General features: G+C 44.7%; 1 protein-coding gene across 3 annotated transcripts in view; it reads right to left on the bottom strand.

Annotated features, from left to right (window-relative positions):
* Positions 1-2,091: 2,091 nt before the first annotated feature.
* TOPORS (TOP1 binding arginine/serine rich protein, E3 ubiquitin ligase) overlaps positions 2,092-13,430 on the bottom strand; it is a 74,685-nt gene continuing 63,346 nt past the window's right edge. For all 3 annotated transcript variants that reach the window (XM_069626001.1, XM_069625999.1, XM_069626000.1), the window contains exon 2: positions 2,092-5,841. In XM_069626001.1, coding sequence (XP_069482102.1) covers positions 2,539-5,838 — 3,300 coding nt within the window. In that variant the 5' untranslated portion in view covers positions 5,839-5,841 and the 3' untranslated portion in view covers positions 2,092-2,538. The remainder of the gene's footprint in view (positions 5,842-13,430) is intronic.

The following is a 13,430-nucleotide window of genomic DNA, read 5'->3' as shown; positions in this document are numbered from 1 at the left end:
AACTGCAGCACGTGAGGAAGTGAGGCAGGGGTCCCCGTCGATGGGCCAGGGGTCTTAATTTTAGCCTTAACGTAAGGAACCTCGGCAGAGCCGGTACTATGAGGCCTGGAATGTTTCTGCGACATACCAACCGCCAACTGAGCCTTCGAAGGAAGGGCCTCGGCACTGCCGGTAAAAGAAGAAACTTTGTTCTTTGCCCCCTCAACAGATCTGGTGTCACCACAAGAGCGGGAATGGTGAGCAACCACTTTCACCAACAGGGCCTTGCCCGGCCCCTCACAACTGTTGGTAGCCTTAGCCTCTGTACGAGGGACCTCAAACCTAGGCCCGGTAGAAGCCTTATCGGCACAGGCCTCAAACATCCGTTCGGTAACCTCATACCCAGCCAAGACCTTGGGGCACACCACGGTTTTGTCTTTGAGGGAAGCCGAAAGAGCGGCCTCAGAGCAAACTCCGGTACCCCACGACTCAGTAGAACTGGGTCTACAAACAGCCCCCACAGGAGGGGCCTCGGAGCGTACTCCGGTGAACACAGGCCCCTTACAGAGACCCTCGGAAAAAACTCTGGGAGAATTATTAGGCCCGACAGGCACCTCAGGGCGAACCCCGGTAACAGAGCGATCAACGCCCCTCCCGGCCCGAGAGGAACCCGGAAAGGTATCCCCCAGCCGGGGTGCTCTGAAAAGTAAAGAACTTACAGGGCGTTTTTTCTTCTAGTCGATGAACTCCTGAAAATGCAAAGGAGGGGTTCGTCCGAACACCACCTCCCACCGCTCCAACCGACGTTGAAGTGCCCGGACCGAAAGGGAGTCACAGTAAAAACAGGAGTCCCCAACGGTGTTCCGGACCCAAACACTCTAAACAAAGAGGATGGGGATCCGCCCTCGCGAAGTGACGGTGACACGAACAGTCTGGAAAATCTAGTTTAAAAGACAGACAGACTAGTAAACGAACGCTAGCGAGAGCCAGAGAGGCCCCGATCGTGCGGAGAAAAGGACTGATGGGCGATATGCAGGGCGGAGCCAAGGTGGGCGGGGTTACGGCCGCATGCAGGAAAGAGGGAGGACACATTTTTGGAAAACATTTGGATGCTTTTTACAAAGTGCTCCGGTCCCGTCCCACAGGACGGAGATATGTCCCATAAATATGGAGGAAAGAGGACGGGACGTAGGAATAAGTTTAGATTGTAAATCTACTATTGCGGCACAAATCTCAAATGAAGGGGAGGGAAATGTGAGTACATGCACATGAATTTGGTTTAGACGAGAAATTAAGCATTTCAATGGTTGCTTTTTTGCATCTTTTTAAAATGGAGCAAATTGCTCAAAGGACATGCTTTGTATGGTTTTATTTTATTTTGTGTGGTGCTATATTTTTTAAGGGTTTGCCAAATTGACCAATTGAACTTGCACAAAAGGAACACATTTTTATTTTGTTATATGTATGGGATACTCTTTGCTCACAGAGAGAGCATTCGAGTGGTTCTGATCAACTAAGATTCCAAGATGGAAATGGTTTACTTTTTTTACAGGAATTCTTAAGCAAAATAGCTGGGTATGCGACTTAATGGAAAACACAGAACAAGTTCAATAAACAATGAATGCAAACCTACATTAAGAGCTTGCGTACGGTTGGTTAGCATAATCTTTTAGGTTGACCACTTTTAGTCTAGTAAATTGGTTTGGTTTCAATTCAGTTTCTTATATTTTTCTTACCTGCATGCATCTTTTTCTTCACAGCACTGCCTTGAGCCACAAACCATGAGCAGTTATTTTGTGTCAACGTACCATGCTCAAATCATGTCCACCTCTTTAACAGGCCTTTTTACATCTGCTCCAGATAAAAACACACAAGGGAGAAAAGGGTGCTGTGCTGAATTTTTATGTGGGGGTAATTTGAATAAACTCACCAGAAGCATTTTATTTGGCCCGCAAATGTGCGTTTTCTAACAGAACGTTTAAGAGATGGAGAAAAGAAAAAAGTAATCTCAATGAAACAAAAAAACATGAGAAAAATACTGATGCTAAAGCATCAAAGCAATTACCAAAAAGCAACATCAATAATGTTTTCACAGATGCTACATGCTCAGAGTTGACAGAATTAGGGGTTTAATACTTTGGCATTTAAAAAAAAAAGTCAGTCCAATATAATAAAGGTTGCCTTTCAAAAATGTCTGGTAAAACAATTCAAGTCAATTAGGCGAATATATACATTTAAAAAAAACTATACAAGTAAAATAAATAAAATAACTAGCAATATGACAAGTACTAATCCCATTCATTCTGTTTTGCCTTGCAAACTAAGATCCATGGAAGAAGGCACTACTTTGGAAGAGAAAGTCCCATCTGATAAATCTGTTGTGCCATTCCTACCAGTGGGAAAGTATGATTGCACATAAACTGTTACAAACACAGAACATCTGAAGTTTATTATTATTATTTTTTTTTTTTTATAAGGGGACAACAGGGAAAGTGGAAAAAAAAGTCTCATTCCAAAGAATTCTGAATATAGCAAGACAATGGATGGAGGTAAAAAGTGCTATGTCTCCTCATCAGAAATATCATCAAACAAATAGGTTGTGGTGATGAGGCTCTTTGAAAGAGTCAAAATGAGCGGAGGTCTTCCAGAATCAATATCTTCACAAGCGTAATTTGTCAAGTCTGAGGAGGGTTTGGGTATGGATGTTGAGGCAGAGGCTGATGTCAAGGAAGGAGAGGCAGAGGGGCCAGCTGATGGTGAGGCGGAGGCTGATGGCGAGGCAGAGGGACCAGCTGATGGCAGGGCAAGGGGTGATGGCAACGCAGAGGGACCAGCTGATGGGGAGGCAGATTCCAGAGCAGTTACAGAGGTACGATTTGAGGCAGATGCAGGAGTTATTTGTGAGGTTGGTGTGCCTGGTGAAGCTGGGGTGTTCTGTGTGGTTGGCCTGCGGGCTCTCGGTGAGGCCAAAAGCCCTGTTTGCGACGTCTCTGCACTGCTTGCAAAGGCTGCCAAAACAGACTCATTACTCTGACTGCTGTCACTTCCTTCCATGGCACCCAAAGGTTGATCATTTGAGCTTTCATCAAAATGGAAATCATCCAATATACCAGTTGCTGCATCTAAATGCCCACTGCTAGTAGTATTCTCACACTCCTTGTCAAGAATGTCATCATCTGTTTCTAATATATCCAAATCATCCAAAGATGCATAAATATCCAGAGACTTCCCTGTTCTCAAAGATGCAGCTGTGCTGCTTTCACCCTCCATTGGGGTATTACTGATGCAAGTGCTTGCACGGCCATGATCTTTCTCACATTTTTTACCATGGTCGCTGTCACTGTCAATAGTGATAACAACTGGAGATGTATTGGTCGATTGAGACGGGTGGTGCCGCCTGCGCTTCTTCTTATGCTTTCTCTTTTTCTTCTTACGGTGCTTGTCCACATCAGTAGATTTGCCTTCATAGATAATTTCTACACTGGGGCTTCGTGTTTTTTTCCTTCTTTTGTGCTTGTTCACATTACTGCCTCGACTCACCAATCCACCCTCATTTTTGTACTGGCTGCTGTATCTCAATGGTGATGTTTTGTGAGGAGAGTTTGCTTTCCCGTGGACATGGAGTACATCCTGCTGGCTTGCCTCACCCTCTTTATTCTCCAAGTGTCTGGTTTTGTATTTCCGTTTACCTCCAGGCTTTTCAGACCGTGACCATTCCATGTCAGAAGTCATAGTCCGAGATCGGCTGCTAGAGCGACTTCTGGATCTGTGTCTTTCACTAAAATGTTTGCCACTCTGGCTGCGACTTTTATGTCCCCAGGTATTCTTTCTCTCAGAGAAGGACTGCATCATGTACTCTGGGCTCGCCATTTGATACTGACCCCTGCTACTTCTGTAAGACTGTTCACAGCCACCCCTTTCTCGGTTTCTGCTGTAGTATGTGTACTCCCACTGATATGAGCTTCTGTAATTCTCTCGTGGATGACCATAAACATCTCTGCTCCTCGACCTGCCATGATCACGGCTTCTTGACCTTGACCCATCTCTTGATAGGGAGCTCCCACTAGTTATAGACACTGTCTGGCTTCTCATTGATGAACTTCGATCTCTGCTTCTTACTCGTTTTTTCCCACCATCTTTTTGTTTTATCCTCTCCCGGCTTCTTGAACTTCTGCTTTTCAACCTCTCTTTGCTGTGGCGCTTTTTCCTGTGCTTGTGTCCTCTGCTATGGGAAGAACGTGAAACAGACCCAGAGCTCCTTGACCTTGCCCTGTTTCTCAACAGTTCTGGGTTGCTAGCAGAATGCCTTTTGTCCCTTTTAGAAGAACTGAGAAAGTCCTCCAACCTCTTCTCAGCTTTCTTTTTTTTAAAACTATTACTCTTATTCGGCCGCAATGAACCTTCCTTAAGTCTAATCTTCTGAGATGGCATATTTTTAGAGGCCATTGAACTCTGGGAGGAGGATAGGTTTGCATTACTGTCATCACTAAAGAGGACCTGAGAGTCTTGTGGCTTTTTTGTATCCTCACTTTTCATTTCATAAAGAGACCCTTCGGAATCGGAGGACAGCTCCACCAATTCTGGGGTTCTCTCTGCCAGTGGTTTCACAAAGCCAACAATGAGGCAGTCATCTACAGGAGCAGGGCATGGATCCTCACTGGTTGGACCTGGATCAGCTTTCACTTCTAACTGTGCGCCAATGCCACTTACTATAGTTTCCTCATCTGAGCTTTCTGAAGTAATGGACATAGATGACACTGTGGTTGGACCAGGCTCCACCGTGGAATAAGAAGGTCCAGGAGTTTCATCGTCCCAGGGGGCCTGGCCAACACCCAAATCGGATATATTAATATCTGGCTCTGCGGCCTCTGCCACGTCAGGTGATATTGTGATAACAGTTGAATCAGAGTGGCTTCCTTCTTCATAGGAGGGAGCAGGGCAATCGTAATTTGAATGCTGGTCATAGGCTTCCATGTTATATGGGCATCGAGCAAAGCTGATCAGCTCATGCAAAAAGTGATCAGTACGGTGAAGGAGGAAAGGCCTTAGATCTTCTGCAAAGGCCTGGCTCTCCAAGTCATATCGTGTCACATTGCTCATAATGATGTGTTGCACAATGTTAACAAGAGACCCATGGGCACCAAATAAGACAGTCAGTTCACGCTTTAGCCATGGGATTAATCTATGTAAACAGGCAGGATTTCTGCGATAGAATTCAGATGAAATGTCCCTGAAGCGACCACCATCCTGAATACCCCTGACACGCACTCCGGAGCGATAGAGTGCACGTCTAAAGTTTATGATGTCCTGCTCCTGAATTTGCCGCATGGTTCTACCCTCTGCACTGGCTTGCCTTCTTGAAGCAAGACGTCCTATCATTTCATGGATGCCATTATCCCTTTGTAGTGGTGGCTGCCCTGTCAGACCCTCAAACAATATTCCATTATCTGGGGGTGAGACCGTCCGTGAACTGTTCCGGCGAGAGTTTAATAGATTATGGCGCTCCCGTGTTAATGTACTTCGGTATCGAAATCGATGTCCTTCTGGACTGGCAAAGGATCCATTTTCAGAAGGCCGAAGAACAAACTCCTGGAAATCATCTTCTGCTTGCACACTATGGAAAATAGAATAGAATGGTTGCTTACAGAGTGGGCACTCTGCCTTGTTTTTAGCCCATTCCTGAATGCAGCGGAAACAGAACCTATGCAGACAGCGATCCAAGTACGAGACGTTTTCAAATCGGTCCAAGCAGATGGGGCACTTTGAGTCTGGCGATGCGTCCGCTGGAACATTCTTGCCGGAGCCAGATTTGGAAGAAAAGCTGCTACCAACTGCAAACTCGTCTGTTGCCGATAACATCACCTGCATAAACAAAAAGGAGTCAGAATGGAGAACATAAGCTTTAAAATAACACCAACAAGCACATGGTGGAGCAAAAAAGTACAAAATGGGAACACTTGCTAGCAAAATATTCAGGTTTTGTGTCCCTTTCTCATCCATGTTACCCCAACCAGTATAGAAACAAAGAGGACAACACATATATGCAAAAAACAATAAGTTAACATTGCAATAGAAAACATGATTATTCTAGATTTATGGTTCCCCCTTAACTGCAAAACTCAATCGCGACTCTGCAGTGCTCCATCCATAACTTAACAGGAGATGCAGACTTGAAGCCTGCTACATATATTTAAGTGTTAAGAAAATGTTTTACTAACTAAATCTTCCTCGTCTGCCAACAATAAAGTCTTTACTTTTCGAACTAGGAATCTTCACAAATCCAAAATGGAGAGCCAGATATACCAAGGTGTGTGTTCAAACTGCTATATGTGTTCTTGAGTAAGTCTTCTAAACAAGGATGCACCTCTTTTCTTCAACCAATCTCCAAAAAGTGATGGTTTGAAATGTTGAGTGGAAATCAAAATTCCCAGGATATATAGTACAGTTACATTTGTACGCAAGATGGAAGAGCTACTCATGGATCTAATATGGGAATAGTAAGCAGATTCAAATGCTTCCAACCCTACTCTACAGCTGAGCTGATCTGGCAGGGGATAGGGTAAACGTTCAACATGCTCCAAAAATGCTGCAAAGCAGAATTTCAGAAATGGATGAACCAAAGGCTCCCAAAAATAATACCCTTGGAACAAACAGAATTCTGATTGGGCGAGTGCAGATGCTACAGGGTTAGAACGTCAGGAGGAAAAGGGGTTTCGATCAGGCAATCAAGACCAAACATGTGCCTCAGAAGAACTCCCAAGCTTTGGTAACCCAGCACTTGCAAAGGTCTTTCAGGCCCATGCTCAGGTACCTTGTGGTTGCCCAGCTTTGCTGGCCAGAGCAGTCCACACTGAGCTCTGTTAGGATTAGAGGGTGCATGAGCAATGTTCTCCAAGTCCTGATATTCTAGTGGTTCATCAGAGGGATAGATTGGTGATTTTGTGCAGGAGAATCAGCTGCGAGCCACTAGACACATGAGTTGCTGGAACGATGTAGACCCGTCTGTCCAAGAGGGGGGCGGGAGGGCACAGAGCCCACATCTAGCCAATCATTGATGCCCACAAGGTTTCTAAGCATACATAAATTCTCCAGTATAGCGCACACATTTTATAAAATTCGACACAGGAAAAGGTCCTTGGGTGAGCGTTTGTGTGTTGTAGGAATAACACGTAATTCTTCTTGATTCAATTGCCTCATTGCTCTCTATTACTTTGTTTCCTCAAAACTATCTTTCCACTGATAAATTACCCAGTTGTTGTACATAGACACACACACACACACCCCCCCCCCCCCTAAATTCTTAGGATTTCAAGTATGAAGCAACAAGAGCGTTAAGAGCACCAGGGACCATAGGTTGCCGCGCCCTCCATCTTTGTTATCGGTGCAATAGCAGCCAGTTGGTGGAAACCTGTAAAAAGGCCTGTGCTCGTGGTGCCTATTGTGTGTATCCAGAGAGAATTGTTATTCCACTCATTCGGCGCGTGTGCAATTTCTTATGCTGGGATTTACCCTATTGTCTTTGCTGCGTTTGAAAAATGTAGTTCCACAAGGTTTGCGATTTTCATTTTTTCCAATCTTTTATTGTCCCGAATTCATCAATTGATGATATAACAGGTGGTGCCGCCATGCATTTCGACCTAACAGGTCTTTTTTCTAGGCTACCGTTCATAATTTTTAATAACAATTCCCGCTGTCGGGACAGCACAATGGAAACAACTGATACCACACATGAACTGAACCACGGAATCATGTCTCTTAACTATTCCTAGTAGCTCAGCCCTTGGGCACTAAATATTCAGACTAGTTTACCTTAATTCTTTATTCGTAGGTATTGACCTCTGCTAAACCAGGCACTGGGCGGGCTGAGCCCTTGCTATTACCACTACCCAGTAACTAACTGACCTACCTGCAACAAGCAGGAACCAGGACAATCCCTCCATTTTACCTACCAGGTGAGACCCCTTGCAAATGGCAATCATTACCAAACACTCTAAACCTATTAGGACCATTGCCAACCAAACTTACGGAAATCTCTTTTCTCTCCCTTATCATGTACTCAATACTGCCTATTGATAATTGTTTTTGACTGCAAAATGTATGAACCAATCTGCAAATCACTATGAATCTGTATATATATCACGATCACTGTGAATTAAATCACCCACACATAATATGTCCAAACACAAATGTCACATGATATACACCCAATCACGAATGGTGAATGCCCGATCTTGGGACCACATTGGCACCAAATATGTATTGAATCCATTGTTATTAAAAATTATGAACGGTAGCCTAGAAAAAGACCTGTTAGGTCGAAACAAGTGTCGGCACCACCTGTTATATCATCAATTGATGAATTCAAGACAATAAAACATTGGAAAAAATGAAAATCACAAACCTTGTGGAACTACATTTTTCAAACGCCGCAAAAGACAATGGGGTAAATCCCAGAATAAGAAATTGCACACACGCCGAATGAGTGGAAACTATAACAATTCGCTCTGAAGCAACAAGATTGTTCTGAAAAATAAACAAGCAGAAGCTTTCCAGTTATTAGAGATCTAAATCCTTTGCTACAACAAGCAATACATTTCCCGGGGGAGTGGTGCAGAGGTTGTCTCAAGTGTATATTTGAGAACAAGGTTGTGAGGTGTAGAAAATGAGTTGACACAGGAGGCAAACTTTTTAAATAATCTGAGCCGCAGCTCAACCACCTCTATGTCACCATGTGCAGCTACATTCCAATATTCACACAGACAATCCATTTCGGGAACAGACTTCTGTTGCTGTCTCACATTAATAATACGAGACTTAAAGAGCACTGGAACAAACAAGACACACACGCACACTGCCCACAGATCAAAAAAGCTATACGTACTTGGTATGAAAGCTGTTTTATCAGGTTTACGACAAAAGCTACAATTGCATTCAATTCCTTTATTTTGCAAAGAATAACATTCTTCCATGACTGTATACAGTTGGAACGACCCAAAAAGGCTGAATGGGACATCTGGTCGAATTTCTTCCAAATGAAAAGTTTGAACAGCCGAAGAAATTGACCAAATGCCCCATTCGGTGTCAGGGTATCCGAAATGGCTGCAGGAGGAAATACTGTATGCTATTTTCGTACAAATAACATTCAGTCATTTCTTACTCTGTCATTTCGGATATGACCCAAAGCTCCCAAAGTCAAAAAGTTCATTAATAGCTCTGCAAAAGCAAAGAAAACAATCTAGCATACCATTAAGCAAATGTTGAAATAAACATAAAAGAATAAAATAATGGGTCGGCATGAAATTATCCCCACATGCAGGCAACACAGCAACAAAGACCTGTACAGTACGCTGCTACGGCAGACCTATAGAGGCATTAACTTGCCTCTTTTAAAAGCACCCAGCAATAATGGCAAACTTAATTTGTTCCTGTGTAACAGTGAAGCTATTGGTTAAAGTGGCAAGCTGAAAGTAAAGGGACGAGAGATTTTTCAAGGAAGAATAAAGTGGACAGACACGATGAAATGTGCTCTCACTTGTTTTATGATAACAATAGCGGCACTCTACTTCCCACTGCACTAAACTAGGAGTAACATGTTATTCCTAAATGTAACTGAGGCAGCAAAAGTACAGGTTTTTGATCCAATGTAAAAACTAACCGTCCTCTGCATTTTTTTTGAAAAGTTTAGAGACCACCAGGGGGTGCGGACGAAATGGTGGCAAGCATCTCACCTCACCGCGTCGTTAAAGGAGGAAATGAGGGAGCTGCGGTGACCCAAAATGCTGCATTAATTCCACAGTTGGTGAATTGAAGCCCTCAACAAAACCCAGTACCCTGCCCGTGGTCGTGTGTGAACTCTGGAGGCGATTCCAGGCAATCCGTATGGTCGGGCCTGCAATCACATAGGACTGACCCAGAGGCCTGAAGTGGGAGGAGACCCGGTGTGACATATGAACGCCTCCCGCCATGTAAGCGCAGGGAACAATGGCCTTCTGTATCAGAAGGGGACTACATTGGGCTGAATGAGGTACACAACGTACTCGCCAAAGACTCCCGGGAGTGACTGAATGGGAAAGCGGCAAGCACAGAGGAAGAGATCCGAGAACGGGTAAGAGGAAAACTATCTGCGCTCGCAGGGACACAGGAAAAATAACCGTTGCTCGGGATGCTCTAGTCAGCATTCTCGAGGGGTTTATAATTACAAAGCGCTGACCAGTGGCTGGGCTGCCCCAACACCTCCCGCTCTCCCCCCCCCCCCAAATCCTTCATCTGGAAAAAGACTGCAGCTTACAAGAGGATAGAGAAGCTTAAGGGGAGGGGTCCAAGCACCTTCTGACCCCCACCCCTCAACAGACTGTTTGGCACAGCCCCCGGTGGAGCCGTTGGGCACAGAAGCAAGAGAAGTAGATCACTCCCAAACTAATAGGAGAGCCTCCCGTGCAGCCCTTTAACTCATGCTAACCCTATGGCTCAGAGGAAAGGCAATAAAGAACTGATGCTCTCAACAGAGCAGCTTGCACATAATACAGACCCCGGGGATCATATCTGTAAGGGGGCTTCCCCACTGTAGAGCCCTCAACAATCATATGGACACGGGAGACCAGGGCAGCCAAACCAAAAAAAGGGTTGAACATAATACCTCCTGTAAAAATCTGAGTTATACAAACTGGATCCTCTGACGACTTTACATAGTTTTCGCCAGATACCAACCAAAATGAGTCAAACTGGAGACCTGCTGCGTTCCCATGGAGTAGAACGGGAGAACTCAACCAAAGCGGACGTCTGCTTACTCCTGGAAGAAATCAGATCCATGAAGACGAGAACAGTGGCAGCGTCCGAGTTAAAAGGATGAGTATGTGGAGGTGAAAATAGAAGCGATACAGAACAACCAGTTAGCAACAGAGCTTATGGAAATGAAAGTCGACGCCCGCATGCAGGAATTGGAGATGAAGGAAATGGAGCTCACCCTGAAGATCGACGACTTAGAAAATCAAGAGGAGATCCAATATATGCATTATGGGTTTAACAGAATATCAAGACGAATCAGCACTCTCTAGAATGAGCTGTTAAAGCCCTGCCCAAAACCCTCTTTGAAAAGAATAGTGGAATTGACAACATTGGACAGAGTACACCGAGGGTGTGGACCACCCAAGAGGTCCGCGATCGGTCCTTGCAACATTTTACCATTTCAAAGAGCTAGAGAAAAGGGCACGATAGACTGGAAGGTTCAAAGATTTGCATTTTTTCAGGACTTATCAGCCCTGGCTCGCAGATGACGTCCGCTGTCTCAATGGCTACAAGAACAGAAAATATGCTATAGATGGGGATACCCCTTCTCACTAAATTTTGAACATCGCGGAGAAGAATTCCAGGTAACGGAGGATGAAGCAGAGGGCACCTTGCAGAGACTGCGTGATGGGGATTGTAAAGTGGATAGGAAGACATGGATCAGGCAAAGCACACCAGCAGTGACAGAATGAAGTACCAATCAAGGAGAGGCTGCAGAAATGGCTGGAGGAAGCATCGCAAACTAAACACTCCATGAGACTTGTATTGAACTGTAGCAATCTCCCACGGGAGGACCGTTGAGCAATAGAGTAATGGGGCAGACTCTTTGGCCATCGAAAATATATGTGGAGATTCCAGAGAGTATTCCCTAATAGACTTGAACGGGATCCATGAGGTGAGGGGGGGGTCTCCAATCAGTGGCCCTGTTCTTTAAGGGCGTCACAATCTAATAGGGTTTACCACCCCAATTACAAAATTGGAAGGGATTGAAGAATGGGGAAAAGACTGGAAAAACAAGTTTTCCAAAATTAGTCATTGGAGTGGTAATGGATCGGAATGATTCAGAGGATAGGGATTTGCACAATGAGGAAATATAGGTCCCAAGCAAAGGCTAGGGATAAAACAGATGCTAGGAAGGCTCGACTGATATTATCATGGCAGAATAATAGGGACAGGTGGCACAGGGCTGATGCTAGGGACCCTGAATGTAAAGGATAGAAAATGAATTTAAAACAAATCAGGCCTCCAGGTTTTCCTTTTTACAAGAAACTAAATTTAAAAGGGGTGAGGAATACGGCCTTGAATGCAAAGACCTTGGGTGGAATTATGGTCTTCGGGCACGACTTAGACGGCGGGAGTGGGTATCCGGATCTGAAAATAATTTAGATCCGAGGTACACCAAGTAAAAAGAGCATGGAAGGGAGTCTCCTAGAAGAGAAAGGGAGGATTGGCCACATGGAGACAGCATTTTGTTCCGACCATGCACCTAGCCAACAATTACTTATCTGCAAAGAGGTATTGAAGTTTCTAGAACAATGGAACATTGGCCCGCTCATCTGGGCCAGAGATTTCAACTTGATAGTAGGCCCGTCTAGGGATTGGTTTTCACTAAGAGGAAGCCAGCAAGCCCTCCACAGGGAACAGAGACAGCCTAGCCTCCCGCATGAAGGAACACTACATCAAAGACACATTAAAGGCAGTCCACCCACAACCAAGGGCCTTCACCTTTTATTCGGTTTGTCACGAAACATTCACAAATAGATCACATACTATCAATGAGGCACACGAACATTACATAATAGGAACAGAAATATAAGTAGTAGCATGGTCAGACCATGACATGTGTAGAGGAAGAGCCAATCAGGACCCCCCGCTCCACCCCAGACGGAAGGCAGATATGCAATGACACTCCTCAGGGACGCTTTATTCAGGGACTAAGATTAAAAAAGAAATTAAAGAATACTTTCAGAGGAATGATACTAGTATAACTCCATTGCACAACACCATTGCAACATTTTCTGGAAGTCAACAATATCCTTGGTAAGAGGCAATCGGGCTTCCGTCCACGCCACGGAACAAAGTCAGCCTTACTCGATCTGAAGAACCAATTAGGGGAAATTATGCATAAAGGCAAGCCAGCGCTGCTCTTGATCCTTGACTTGTCTGCAGAGGTTCTTATGATCTACAAGATCAAAGGCTGCAGACATCTATGGGACACTGCCCAATTCTTCCACAAAGCCACATCCTGGATCGCCTCCTTCCTTGAAGGAAGGCGCACAAGTGTTTTCAGACCAGGCTTGTGCTGCTCTGGCCATCATCCACTGTAGAGTCCCTCAGGGCTCCTGCACCTCGCCCACTTTGTACAATATTTTTACTCTACCACTTGTTAATGATCAACAATCACGGCATAGCATATACAAACTATGCTGATGATACTGAAGTTCTCCTCCCCCTCTCCGCTGCAGGTAATTCTCAAACTTGACAGTCAATATAGATCCTTTAGCATTGAGAATACAGTCATTACTGCCACTGCAGCAGTCAAAACATAGAAGTCTTCCTGGACTCCAACCTCTCTATGACGCGTCAAGTCAGTGCCATTCAGCAGCAGCACTTACTACCAAAATCATAAATGCGGTCAAACCCTCTCACCCAAAAAACTGCCTCGC

Source organism: Ambystoma mexicanum, chromosome 6p (genome assembly GCF_040938575.1).
Source record: "Ambystoma mexicanum isolate Mex_15411 chromosome 6p, UKY_AmexF1_1, whole genome shotgun sequence".
Taxonomy (NCBI): Eukaryota; Metazoa; Chordata; class Amphibia; order Caudata; family Ambystomatidae; genus Ambystoma; species Ambystoma mexicanum.
Note: the sequence above shows the minus strand (reverse complement) of the source record. Positions and strands in the feature narration are given on the sequence as shown.